Source organism: Penicillium daleae (genome assembly GCF_028827525.1).
Source record: "Penicillium daleae strain IBT 16125 chromosome Unknown utg000001l_segment0_segment0, whole genome shotgun sequence".
Lineage (NCBI taxonomy): Eukaryota > Fungi > Ascomycota > Eurotiomycetes > Eurotiales > Aspergillaceae > Penicillium > Penicillium daleae.
The window spans coordinates 593,577-604,231 of NW_026623149.1; the positions used below are offsets into that span (position 1 = coordinate 593,577).

Sequence of the window (10,655 nt, forward strand, 5' to 3'; positions counted from 1 at the left end):
TAGAAGCATCCACAGGAAATGTATAAGGCGAAACCAGAACTGCCCCAACCCAACCATTCCAGATCACAGAAACTACCTGAAAAGTCTTGCTCAGTTGGCCGAGTGACCACTTTACCTTAAGTGGTTCGTTGGGAGTTAACACAAGTTGACCAAGACTAATCAGCCGGTACGCAGCGGCGGAGGGAACTCCTGCTGCCTAGACCAGAGAGATGAAGGCAACTCCAGATGGGAGGATGTGGCAGTGATTACGATAGCAGTATTCTACCCTGCTCTTAGAATCTCTTTCGAGGCAATGATGAAAGTGCGGAACGGAGCAGCCAAAGTGCTACCATCATTTCGCAACACTAATCAGCATACAGTACTATAGCCAATCCTCATTCCTATAGAGATCGTCATCAAAATATTCGGGGAGCTCCCTCTTTCGGACGCGCTTCACCTCGCCGCAACTTGCAGTCGACTCCGCCAGGTACTGCATGAAAATACGCTTGCTACTACAGACTCCTCCGCAGACAAATCCTTTGTAAAAGATATGTGAGGGCTGTACTAGAAGATCAGGGGGGTCTGCCGTCAAATTCCCTTCGCTGACTATACAGGTGTTGAGCAAGCTGGCTCAGGCCCTGTCTTATAGAGACTCAAAAGATGGAAAAGAAGAGGAATTAATAGATTCTAACTATCTTAGCTATCTTAGAAGAGTAAAGAGATAAGTTTAGTTATCGCCGAGGACGGGGCTAGCTATCGATCGGGAAGCGGCAGTGCAATGCAGCGGGTCTTCGGGCGTCTCATTTCAACACTTTGTCATCTGATTTAGCTCTTATCAAATTGTCTCGTCGCTGGTGTTCTTCCGAGTCCCTCGGGAATCAAGGTAAAATCTCAACGCCGGGGATACCTTCACAAAGGGGGACGTCCACCAGCCATGACATCCGCCATCATCCTCTGATACGCCGGCTTCCTATCGAATGGAATGTCGTCGGGCTCAGTCAAGCGCCTAAAATCATACTCCCCGCCTTTCCCAGCCGCTTCAAGGGCCAGATAACCAGGCGCATAGAATTCAATATCCTTTTCAAACTGTTCACGGTCGGAATATATCGTGTGTGGAGCGAGCGGGCCGCTTGGTTCAGCCACTGATAGTAGGATATCCACGATAGGTAGATCCATATCAATTCTGTTTGCACCACTCCGTTAGTATATAATAGAAACATATAGTGAGGTTCAAGAGGGGACAGCTCAAGGCGAAACGAACGGCTGGTTCTGATGTCCGTGACCACCTGGTCTCTCACGTATCGCTTGTACATCTGCTCTCCCAAATAAAAAGAGATCATTCACGAAAAGATACATATTGAAAGGGCGCAGGGAACTGAGTTCTTCATAGTCCCATCACTTTTAAAATCGACGACCGCAAAACGACCGGTTCTCGACCCCTCCTCATCAACTATCATAAAGTATCGTTCATAAGGACAATAGAGTACCGTTCCAGGACGTGTCATCTGGATAGTTGGAAACTCGGCATTCTCAAGACAATACCAGGGAAGAAAATCTTCAACAGAACAGGTACTTGTAGTTTCTGGGTTCAGAACCGCCGCCGTGGGGATGACGTTATCGAAAGGGAGACAGTGCCCCGATTCAATATCGTAACGGTAAAATAGAATCGCGAGCTTAACCCATCGCGCCCGGTTCACGGGATACGTCGCATCAATTGGTGCAATGCAAACAACATGTCTCGTTTCACAGGGCTGCTGAGTATTGGACACGTGTTCCAACGCCTCAAGGGGGTAGTTAAGCTCATTGCCTAAGGCGCGGTTATGGAACGACTATCATAGCGTCAATTTCGGTTCAATGAATGCTTGAAAATAATGGTGTTGGCCTAACATCACGAAACTCTTGCGACTCGGAAGCCCATTTTTGAACTAGGGCTCGACACTGGCGTAGTTCGTACTCCTTGTCGTCGTCGCTGACATTGGCCCGGTCGCGTGGAACCCAGCTTTCTTGGACGAAGAGTAGCCAGCCTTTGACTTCTTCCCTGAGCTCTTCTTGAGATAGATCTGTTTTGGGATAATGCTTGATCCCGCGGGGAATGCCACCGGGCCAGTGGGTTGTTGCCATAAAGCTGATTGACTGTTGGGTCTTCGATTTCGTGGAAAAAGCAGCTTGGAGAAAATAGGAGTGTTGAACGTAATCCACAGCCATTGCCAAGGACGGAGCACCCCAAAACACCATACAGAATGTAGTATTTCACGACTTCATCTTTCAACACTCAAGGACAAGTATATAATGTTATGGTATCTTAGTATTTAGTACATCGTACTACCTGGTATTGCCCTTGGGTCATGAAATATTTTGGAGTGTGACAATGTAGACCTATATATCTACATCACTGCGTATTTTTGGTATCGCAGGTAAGCAATTGTTTCAGTTTGCTATACTATTTCTGATGCTGAGAAGTCATGGCGTAAAAATCAGCCAAAAGCAACTTCTTGTTGTTGATATACTATGACCTGAAAAATCGTCTTTTGTATGGTGTTTTGGGGTGTTCCGAATGGCTGTGGATTACGTTACAGGTTTGGCTCCAGGAACGCTAAGTTTAGTTCCTCCAGGGCGGCACTTGGATCCGTGACGTCGGTGGAGTGCTGACTAAACACCCTACTGAGCGGCCCGGACCTGGAGGGCCTTCCTGACCCGGAATCTAGGCGTTCAAGTGAAGGGGGCCTAAAGGGGCTGAAGTGTAAAGTGGTAAGAGCACTCACTATCTTGGAAAGTAAAAAAATCCAAACCCAAAAAACATACAACAGTCAGGATTCGCATGTGGTCACCCACCATACTACTAACTGACCGGCGTGTGGCTTAAGTACGGCTGAGCGGACGGGAAGCCCTGTTCTCCACACCCTATGGTCGTATGTGATCAAACCAAGTCTTTTACAAAACATAACGCTGACATTGTCATTCTGCTGTTTCTTCATGTTTCGCGAGGGGATCTACGGTCAAATATTTGTTTGAGTTTGCAGGGAGGTCAAGAAGAGTTATAAGGCACCATTCGCAGCTTATCCATTACTCTTCGTCTGACACTGTGGTTGACTAAGAGATTGAGCCACTGGCTTAAATAAACGTACTGGAAGTTTTTTTAAGGGCTACAAATTTGGAGCAATGCTTAAGCTTCAGTAGACAATTTCTCCCGGGCACCTATAGTATTCAAATAAATTGAACACAAAGGAAGTAAGAAGAAATGCCCAATTTCCCGGTCAGTCAGGATGTATGATGAAGTAGGATGGCAATGCTACCTAACGGCTAAAGAGCCTCTGGGTCATTCCATGTTTTAGTCAACCACAGTGTCAGACGAAGAGTCGAAGTTAATGCTTGAGACTGTAATTCTGTCGGTGTTGCAGGTGATACCACCATCGGTGGACTTGAATGTAGAGTCCGTAACACTACCGAGGCTCATGACATTAGCAAAGCTGGTGTCGGCCTCACTCAGCGTAACTGTCAGGTTGGTGATATCTGAAGCAAAGTTAGTATGTACTGACAAGCAGCTAGATCTATCAAGACGTAGAATGACATGACATACTGTAACCAGCGAGCATACCAGAGCCGCCCGAGCCAGTATAGCATTCGTTGCTGGAATAGAGATATTGGAGAGCAGCATCGAGAACTAAATTTCGAGTCAGCCATGAGCGAATATCTTGAGGGTAAAATTACTACTCACTATCGCTCTGTTTTGAGATGACCTTGTCTTCCATGGTAACAGTCTGGACGACCTGACCATTCACGTCGGCGACTAAGATTATTTGTTAGTGACTTGTTCGGTATTTCGACTTGTAAGGTCTTCTGAATCTCATAGTCAACAGTGGTGTTTTGAGGCACTGTCACATATGCTTGTCCAACTTGGCCATCTGAGTACAAAAAGGGTTTAGCATCGGCGAAGCCATCTTCATCTCTGACCGCACAGGAGGTAGCGTTCCATACCTGGAGGATAGGTGCTTGCGGCGACGCACCACTCGTCCACAGAGGCAGAGCAACCTCTATAAAATATCCCGGTTAGTATGCGCCAGTGTGATGGTGTTCATGTTAACAAATTTCACGTACTGTGACTCTTGATCTGGGGACCAGTTGAATAACGGGTGGTACAAGTTGGCATTGTCGTCTCCCGCAGTTGATGAGGCCCCAACCCACACAGAGACCCAAATTTCATCATTGTTGTTGGACACAGTTGAACCTGATGGAACCAAAGGAGGCACAATGGAATAGGTGGCCTTTGTAATGCGAGCATTTCCCGAAGGAGATCCGAGATAAAAAAGACTGTTCCCAAAAGCTCACGAATCGGAGGGTTGTGTGGCGGCCGCACCAATAGCGGCGACCGCAGGAAGGAAGGTATAAGCAGTGCGCATTTTGGGTTCAAGAATCTCAGGCCTGTCCAAACTAAAAGTAATATAGTAGAAATCCTGATCCTTGTTGAGAGTTGGATACCCACGTTCTGCTTCAGAGAGCGAGCTGGAGGATAAATAGAAGAAGAGAGAAGAGAAACAGAAAAGCAACCGCTAGTGTACATATATACGGTTGGTTCAAGGGGCATGAAGGACCTCTGATATATTTCAGCCTTATTAGCTTAACTCAAGCGTGGGTCCGTGAGGTTTCATGCTTATGATGGTTAGAGTCCCATTACTGTGTTCGGCAATAGACTGAAACGTCGAAGTTTCGGATATGCCCTGAAGACTAATTGGAAGAACCTCCCTTGAAGAAGTCCCTGCCCGGGCCTTGACATTGAGGTACACTTTTGATTGCCAAACTCCTTCCCATGTGTCTAAATCTTGACCTGCTATTCTGAATTCCCAATTTATCATGTGCTCGTAAAGTCTAGGGATTCTTAAGCTGGGGGGAATATCAGATTGCTCGCAGACAATTGCATTTCATTTTTATCCAGACCCACTAATTCAAAACAAGCATCCTTCCGACTTATCATCTTTGGATTAACTCATTCGGATATGATCCGCTTATGTCTAGTGCGACTGAAGAACTCCATTTATATTATGGAAAAGCAATCCAAGGAAATCGATAATAATTCCGGACCTAAATCATCCGTCTGAACACTAAGCTACCCCTCCTCGACGTGATACTTGATATATCACTGCTAGATAGATGAAACAAAGTCGGAGAAATGCTGGAGTCTTTCTTCCCAAGTTTCATCGGCGGCAATAGACATCGCCTAAGCCCATTGATTCGCACAGTAGATGACAAGCAGCATACAACAGCAATCAATACAGTGAAGGCGATTTTACCTCCCAGGGGTTGGTCGAAAGCGATCCGGCGTCCTGTACACGCAGGCTCTGAGCGATCTCGCACATGTACATCATTTACACATCGGTGTAGGGCTTGAATCTTCACAGGTCCCCGGGAGATTTATCGCAAACGCGACATAGGTCATGCACTCGCTCTTCGTGTGGGCCGTAAAGCTTCATTCCCGTCAGGAAGCCGGAGTCAAGGTCTTCACAAACTCGACAAAGTGTAGGTCATCAGGCAAATCCAGGTCTTTGAACTCCTCGCGGGGAAATGGGCTGGTCTCCCCCGTCTTTCGGAATCCACGGCGCATGTACCACGATATAAGAGCCTCGCGGGACGAAAGAGCGTTCAGTCCCAGGACTTTGGGGCACCATACGCGTTGGCAGTAGTCTTCGGCGTGAGTAAGGATTTGTTTTCCAATTCCACCCCGATGGCATTGGGGGTCTACCGCGAGCATGAAAAGACGAGCGCTGTCGGGGTCATGCTTCGAAACTCCTACAGTTCCCAGTAGTGTGCCATTTGTGTCGCTAGCCATAAGGAATGTACTGTCGGGGTTGGCGATAACGTTCGCAACATTCTCTGCTTCGATGGAGAATCGTGAGGCGAGATCCGCGTTCCCGACCCATCCCCGTCTGCTGTCTTCGGCGCGAAAGGCTGATTCTATCAGCTGCTTGAGAGCCATTGTGTCATCCTGAGACGCAATGCGGAAACGAATATTTTCATTGGCCATTTCTCCTCTCTGCGCAGCCTGTATTGTGTATAACCATGGTATTTTCCAGTTTTTTTACGGAATTCTCGATATTTATAATTTGGAGTTGCAAGGTATCTAGCGCGCCCTATCATTGACACGCTACGCGCTCTAGTCCTATTTGGGCCGAATTCTAGGCATCTGTCATTTGGGCTTGTTCTGTCAGGTTAACAGCAAAATAAGCACTCCAGGAATGTCTGTCAACCCGAGAACCCAGTGAATCATTCATTGCCTTAGATAGTTATCTAGAGACAGGTATCGTGACATCACGAACAAAATCAGACCCAGTCCTTCTGGATTCTGCGTGACTTGGATGGGAATCATAGAGTTTCTCCCTGTGTTCAGTTGGTCAAAGGTCGGGCCTCATAAGGGCAGGGTGGGTTCGTGGACACAGCAAAGAGGAAGGAACAATGGGCTTTTTGATGATTATCTTTCATAAAAACCAAAAAAGCTTCTGCAGTAGATACCCAAAAGTATAATGGGGGCAAAAAGAAACTCTCCCTCGGGGAATCGAACCCCGGTCTCCCGCGCTTATCGGAGTTAATGACAAGCGGAAATCATGACCACTAGACCAAGGAAGAAGTGGATGGTCGAGTTACCGCTCGGCCACTTGGTGCTGGTTGATGTAACGAGTCAAGTTTTGAGTCTATGAAGTAGAGAGGTGCCATCGCGAAACTTCCTACATAGAGACAAAAGGTGGTTTTAGGTACGGGCTCTTGCGACTTTAAACATTTCCGATATTTCCTGATGATATTCAAAACACACAAAGTTTAAACTTGATCTATAATAAAGATAATATGTTCACCGTCGCAACCTAATGTTACAAGCAGCATTGAACCGAAGTCCGGGGGTCTGTGACACAGGAATATATATCTGGCAAGCGACCAGTTGGTACCTGTGTAGAGCTCCACGGGCCGAGCACGACTCCGGCTGGCAGAGGTAGCCAACCTTGGAAGAGCTTCAACTGCATCAATTTCTTATCCTTGCTAGACCAGGGACACCATAACATTCAAAAATATGGTAAAACTGAAAGTACAACTATAGTCAGTTGACATCATGTAAAGGGGCCATCCTTGGAAGGGTTCAAACATTCTTGTTAATGTCACTGTACACTGGTCCCGAAATAAACAGGGCTGCTGAGTTGACAAATGCATATGATCTAATGCAATTTACAGTATGCGGCAGAAATTCACGGCGTACGAACATATGTTAGCTGCTTCTTGAGGCACCTTTAGCTCACAGGAATGACCTTAGATAGCAATCAGTGTATTCTATATCACGATGACCTCTCGAGCCCCAAATAATTGAGAAAGCAGCAGATATTGAATCTTAAGGACGAATGCTATTAGTATGTACTCGCAGTGTGACCCAATCGCGATACAAGTCTATAACCTTAAATTCCAGCTTAGCGGTGAAACTGCAAGGTAACGAGCCACAGCAGTAACCATGGCCAGCGCCGCATAAAGCGCCCTCAAAGTCGATGTTATGACATCCATCGCTAGTTAGTCATAATTGAGCGTCAAATCCGGGGTAGTATCCAGTAGTGGTTTCGACGAAACTGGATCACCTCAGATTCAGTGTTGTTTCTCAAGGCGAGTCATAAGAGCTAAACTTACCCGACATGGCATTTCTCTGTCGTACAATCACCAAAGCCATTATAGAGAGAGCAAGAGTAGGTCAAACCGGTGACATAATAAGTGATGTAGATTTTTTGGGTAAAATGGCTCGCGGAATATTCCTTGTCACCGGCGGCCATCTGGCCCCATAAGGCACTGGCATGGCCGAAAAGGGCGACGGCACTTAGGAGAGCAGGAATCTTCCCCTTGTGGGTTGTATGTGTGCCAAAGGTTGCACTAGTCAGGATGGAATTGAATTTTGATAGTTGATTGCGACCATGGAGACTAATTAATCGAGGGATCCAGGGCCGGCTTTAAGGGTATATATAATCTCGAGGCTCAGAGATTATTAGCTATTCGCGTAAGTCGAGCTAATTAGGATCGGTCATGGTCATGCTTGCAGATGATAGTAATGCTTATTCATGCATTATACAGTAGTTGCATCATCTAGCTCGAGAGAACGACGGAAGCGCTTCTCCATAACCTGTAGATGCAGGAGAAAATTTGAGGATTAGTCGGAGACTTCGGGCGGCCCTGATGTGATTGGTGTTGATATATTATAGGCTATCCACCAGATAAACGGAGCCTTCTTGTTTAAGTATAGACCAAAACAACCAGTCCATGTCATTGGCTCTATCGTATTTTGTGATGTACACACTGAACATGACCGCGGGATTGAAAGGGATGGTCATGATCTGAATTTGTACTATGAGTACTGTCACAGGATTTTACCCATAGAACGTTGACGGAAGATTCACAAGAGAAGGGTGTTGTCATTGATTTTAATACGAGGTCAAACGACTGCTGCTTTGTGTTCCAAGCAGGAGCCGATCCCAGACCCATAGCTGACCCGCGGAAGCTGCCAAGGCGCCTCTCGTTGGTCGGTCAGAGACGAGGGGACTAAGTACTATCAGACCCTGAGTGTCCTCGCGATTCAGGAACAACCAAACAGTTAACGAACTTCGTGTGGCGCAACTGATCAGGCAGTTTAACTGCCAAATCGTTCTAATTTTTGTTCTGAAAATCATTCTGACAACAATATCTGACCGAAATGTAATGTTTCGTTGGAGCGATCGCTACTTCTCTCACATCTGCCTAGTCCAGCACCAAATGAAACATCTATATTTGGTATTGATCTACTTATTCTACTCTTTATACATAACCGAGTAAGATCATGGCTCTCTAGTTATTTAATTTATTCTGTATTCTCGCTTAAGACTACCTCAAGGGACACTTTGTTTCATTGGTATACCAAAATCCAAGGTCCCTGCAAAATTGCAGAATTAGGGTGTACTTGAACTTGTCGATCGGTGGGGAGTTCAACCTTGCTGCTTCATCTTCTCTTCAAGCCAAGACTGAGCGATACTAGAAAATGTGTGAAACTGCACCGAATCCCCCCATCCACGAAGCCAGCCAATGAAGCGGTCCACCATGCCAGTAACATGAGCCATTCCACTAGTGTCAGGGTGCATGAGGAGGGGGAAAACAAAGCTCCCATCTTCCAGGTCTGGATTCTCCCAAAGCCAGAGAAAAATGTCTTTCCAGCGCTGCTCAACAACGCGAGCATCCACATGTCCGTGGCTATTGTGAAGATGTGGGAAGTACTGGAGTGCCATCATGTCTTCATTGTTCCAACCAGTGGGAATCTCAACAAGAGGTCTACCAGCCGTCGGACTTTCCATATCAGACAATCGTGTAGGGCGCAGCCAGCTACTGGCAGGTTTCGAGAAATCAATTCGTTGGACAGGTGGTGCGCATGGAACTAAGTATGGCTGGGAGTCATGATGGCTGAGTGAAGAGTCATAAAGAAACCCGAACTCTTTGAGGAGCTCAATCGTGGTCTCTCGAAGCTGATACATGGGAGCCCGATATCCTTGGACTTTCTTCCCAGTCAAGCGCTGTGCTACCTCCATGCATTTGACCAAAACATCACGCTCTTGCGCCTCAGTCATCTGGTATGCCCCTTCATGAGCATAACCGTGCAACCCAATTTCAGCTCCACATTGAACAATCTCCTTCACGGTATCCTCAAAGGTTTCCATGGTGTGCCCGGGAATGAACCAAGTGACCTGATCGGCTATTCCATGCTTTTTCAGCACCCGAAGTAATCTGCGACCTCCAACTTGACCGGCAAAAATACCTGTACTGTAATCGGCCAAGTTGTTCTCTGGATGATCTCCCGTCCCAAGGAAGGCAGAGAGAGCATCAAAATCAAAGGAGAGGGCAATTTTGACGGATCTCTTCTTTATGTTTAAGGATCTGCATAAGGTCAAGTCGGATGCAGGGTATTCCGCCTGTGGGTTGTCCTGGTTGATCGAGTCTTCTTTGAGGGGAGTTACATCCTCATGAACAAGATTCAAAATCTCACTGATAGACACAAGTTTGCGGTCACTTCTCGATGAAAGAAGTATTTTAACAGCTGCAGAAACGGGTTCACTCTGTACATTCTCTCCAGAGCGCGCAAAGTCGATAAAATGAACGGTTGAATCCTTATTTAAGCGCGAAATATCTCTTTGGAGCTTTGTCAAGAGTATTTCGCAACCTGCACCAAAATCATGGCGATTTCCCAAGATAACCACCGCAAATCTTGGGGTGGACTCAAACTTCTGGATCAGAAGCTGAAGAAATGATTTTGCCCGAAGAAGCGTTGACTTCTGGCTGTTTTTAGTGGGGTGCTCTCGACACCACTCACTAAGCGGTACATCCCAGAGTGCATCTTCACCAGCAGGTGGAGGGCTTCTGGCATCAATGAGGAAAGTGTCCGCAAATCCTCTGAGCTCATTTAACCCAGCAATAATCGCGTCTCTCACGCTCGAATCACCGTCCGGACCTGAGACCGTGATAGTTTCGACCTGGATACTGGCTTCCCCACCAATGTTTCCTTGAGCACGCACTTGTTAAAACTTGAAGATTTTCGTAGGTGCTTAATTGTTCTACCTACTAATAATTTCATCTCTCAAAGCCGTCGCTCGAGTTACCGACTCTCCAGATATAAGGATACGTTGGGCGAACAAAAGAGGTGACAT

The 10,655-nt window shown here is 46.6% G+C and overlaps 4 protein-coding genes across 4 annotated transcripts; all 4 read right to left on the reverse strand.

Annotated features, from left to right (window-relative positions):
- Positions 1-888: 888 nt before the first annotated feature.
- N7458_000188 (uncharacterized protein) lies at positions 889-2,100 on the reverse strand (the record flags this gene model as incomplete). Its single annotated transcript, XM_056903582.1, has 3 exons — positions 889-1,065; positions 1,467-1,808; positions 1,867-2,100. The coding sequence occupies 3 exons, from the start codon at positions 2,098-2,100 to the stop codon at positions 889-891; spliced, it is 753 nt and encodes a 250-aa protein (XP_056771349.1).
- A 1,207-nt stretch (positions 2,101-3,307) lies between these two features.
- N7458_000189 (uncharacterized protein) lies at positions 3,308-3,728 on the reverse strand (the record flags this gene model as incomplete). The annotated part of the gene is made up of 3 exons (XM_056903583.1): positions 3,308-3,471; positions 3,575-3,640; positions 3,695-3,728. The coding sequence occupies 3 exons, from the start codon at positions 3,726-3,728 to the stop codon at positions 3,308-3,310; spliced, it is 264 nt and encodes an 87-aa protein (XP_056771350.1).
- A 1,721-nt stretch (positions 3,729-5,449) lies between these two features.
- Positions 5,450-5,995, reverse strand: N7458_000190 (GNAT family N-acetyltransferase; the record flags this gene model as incomplete). The annotated part of the gene is made up of 1 exon (XM_056903584.1): positions 5,450-5,995. One exon carries the CDS (start codon positions 5,993-5,995, stop codon positions 5,450-5,452), a length of 546 nt encoding a protein of 181 aa, XP_056771351.1.
- Positions 5,996-8,948: 2,953 nt separating this feature from the next.
- On the reverse strand, positions 8,949-10,655 carry N7458_000191 (uncharacterized protein; the record flags this gene model as incomplete). The annotated part of the gene is made up of 2 exons (XM_056903585.1): positions 8,949-10,510; positions 10,571-10,655. 2 exons carry the CDS (start codon positions 10,653-10,655, stop codon positions 8,949-8,951), a joined length of 1,647 nt encoding a protein of 548 aa, XP_056771352.1.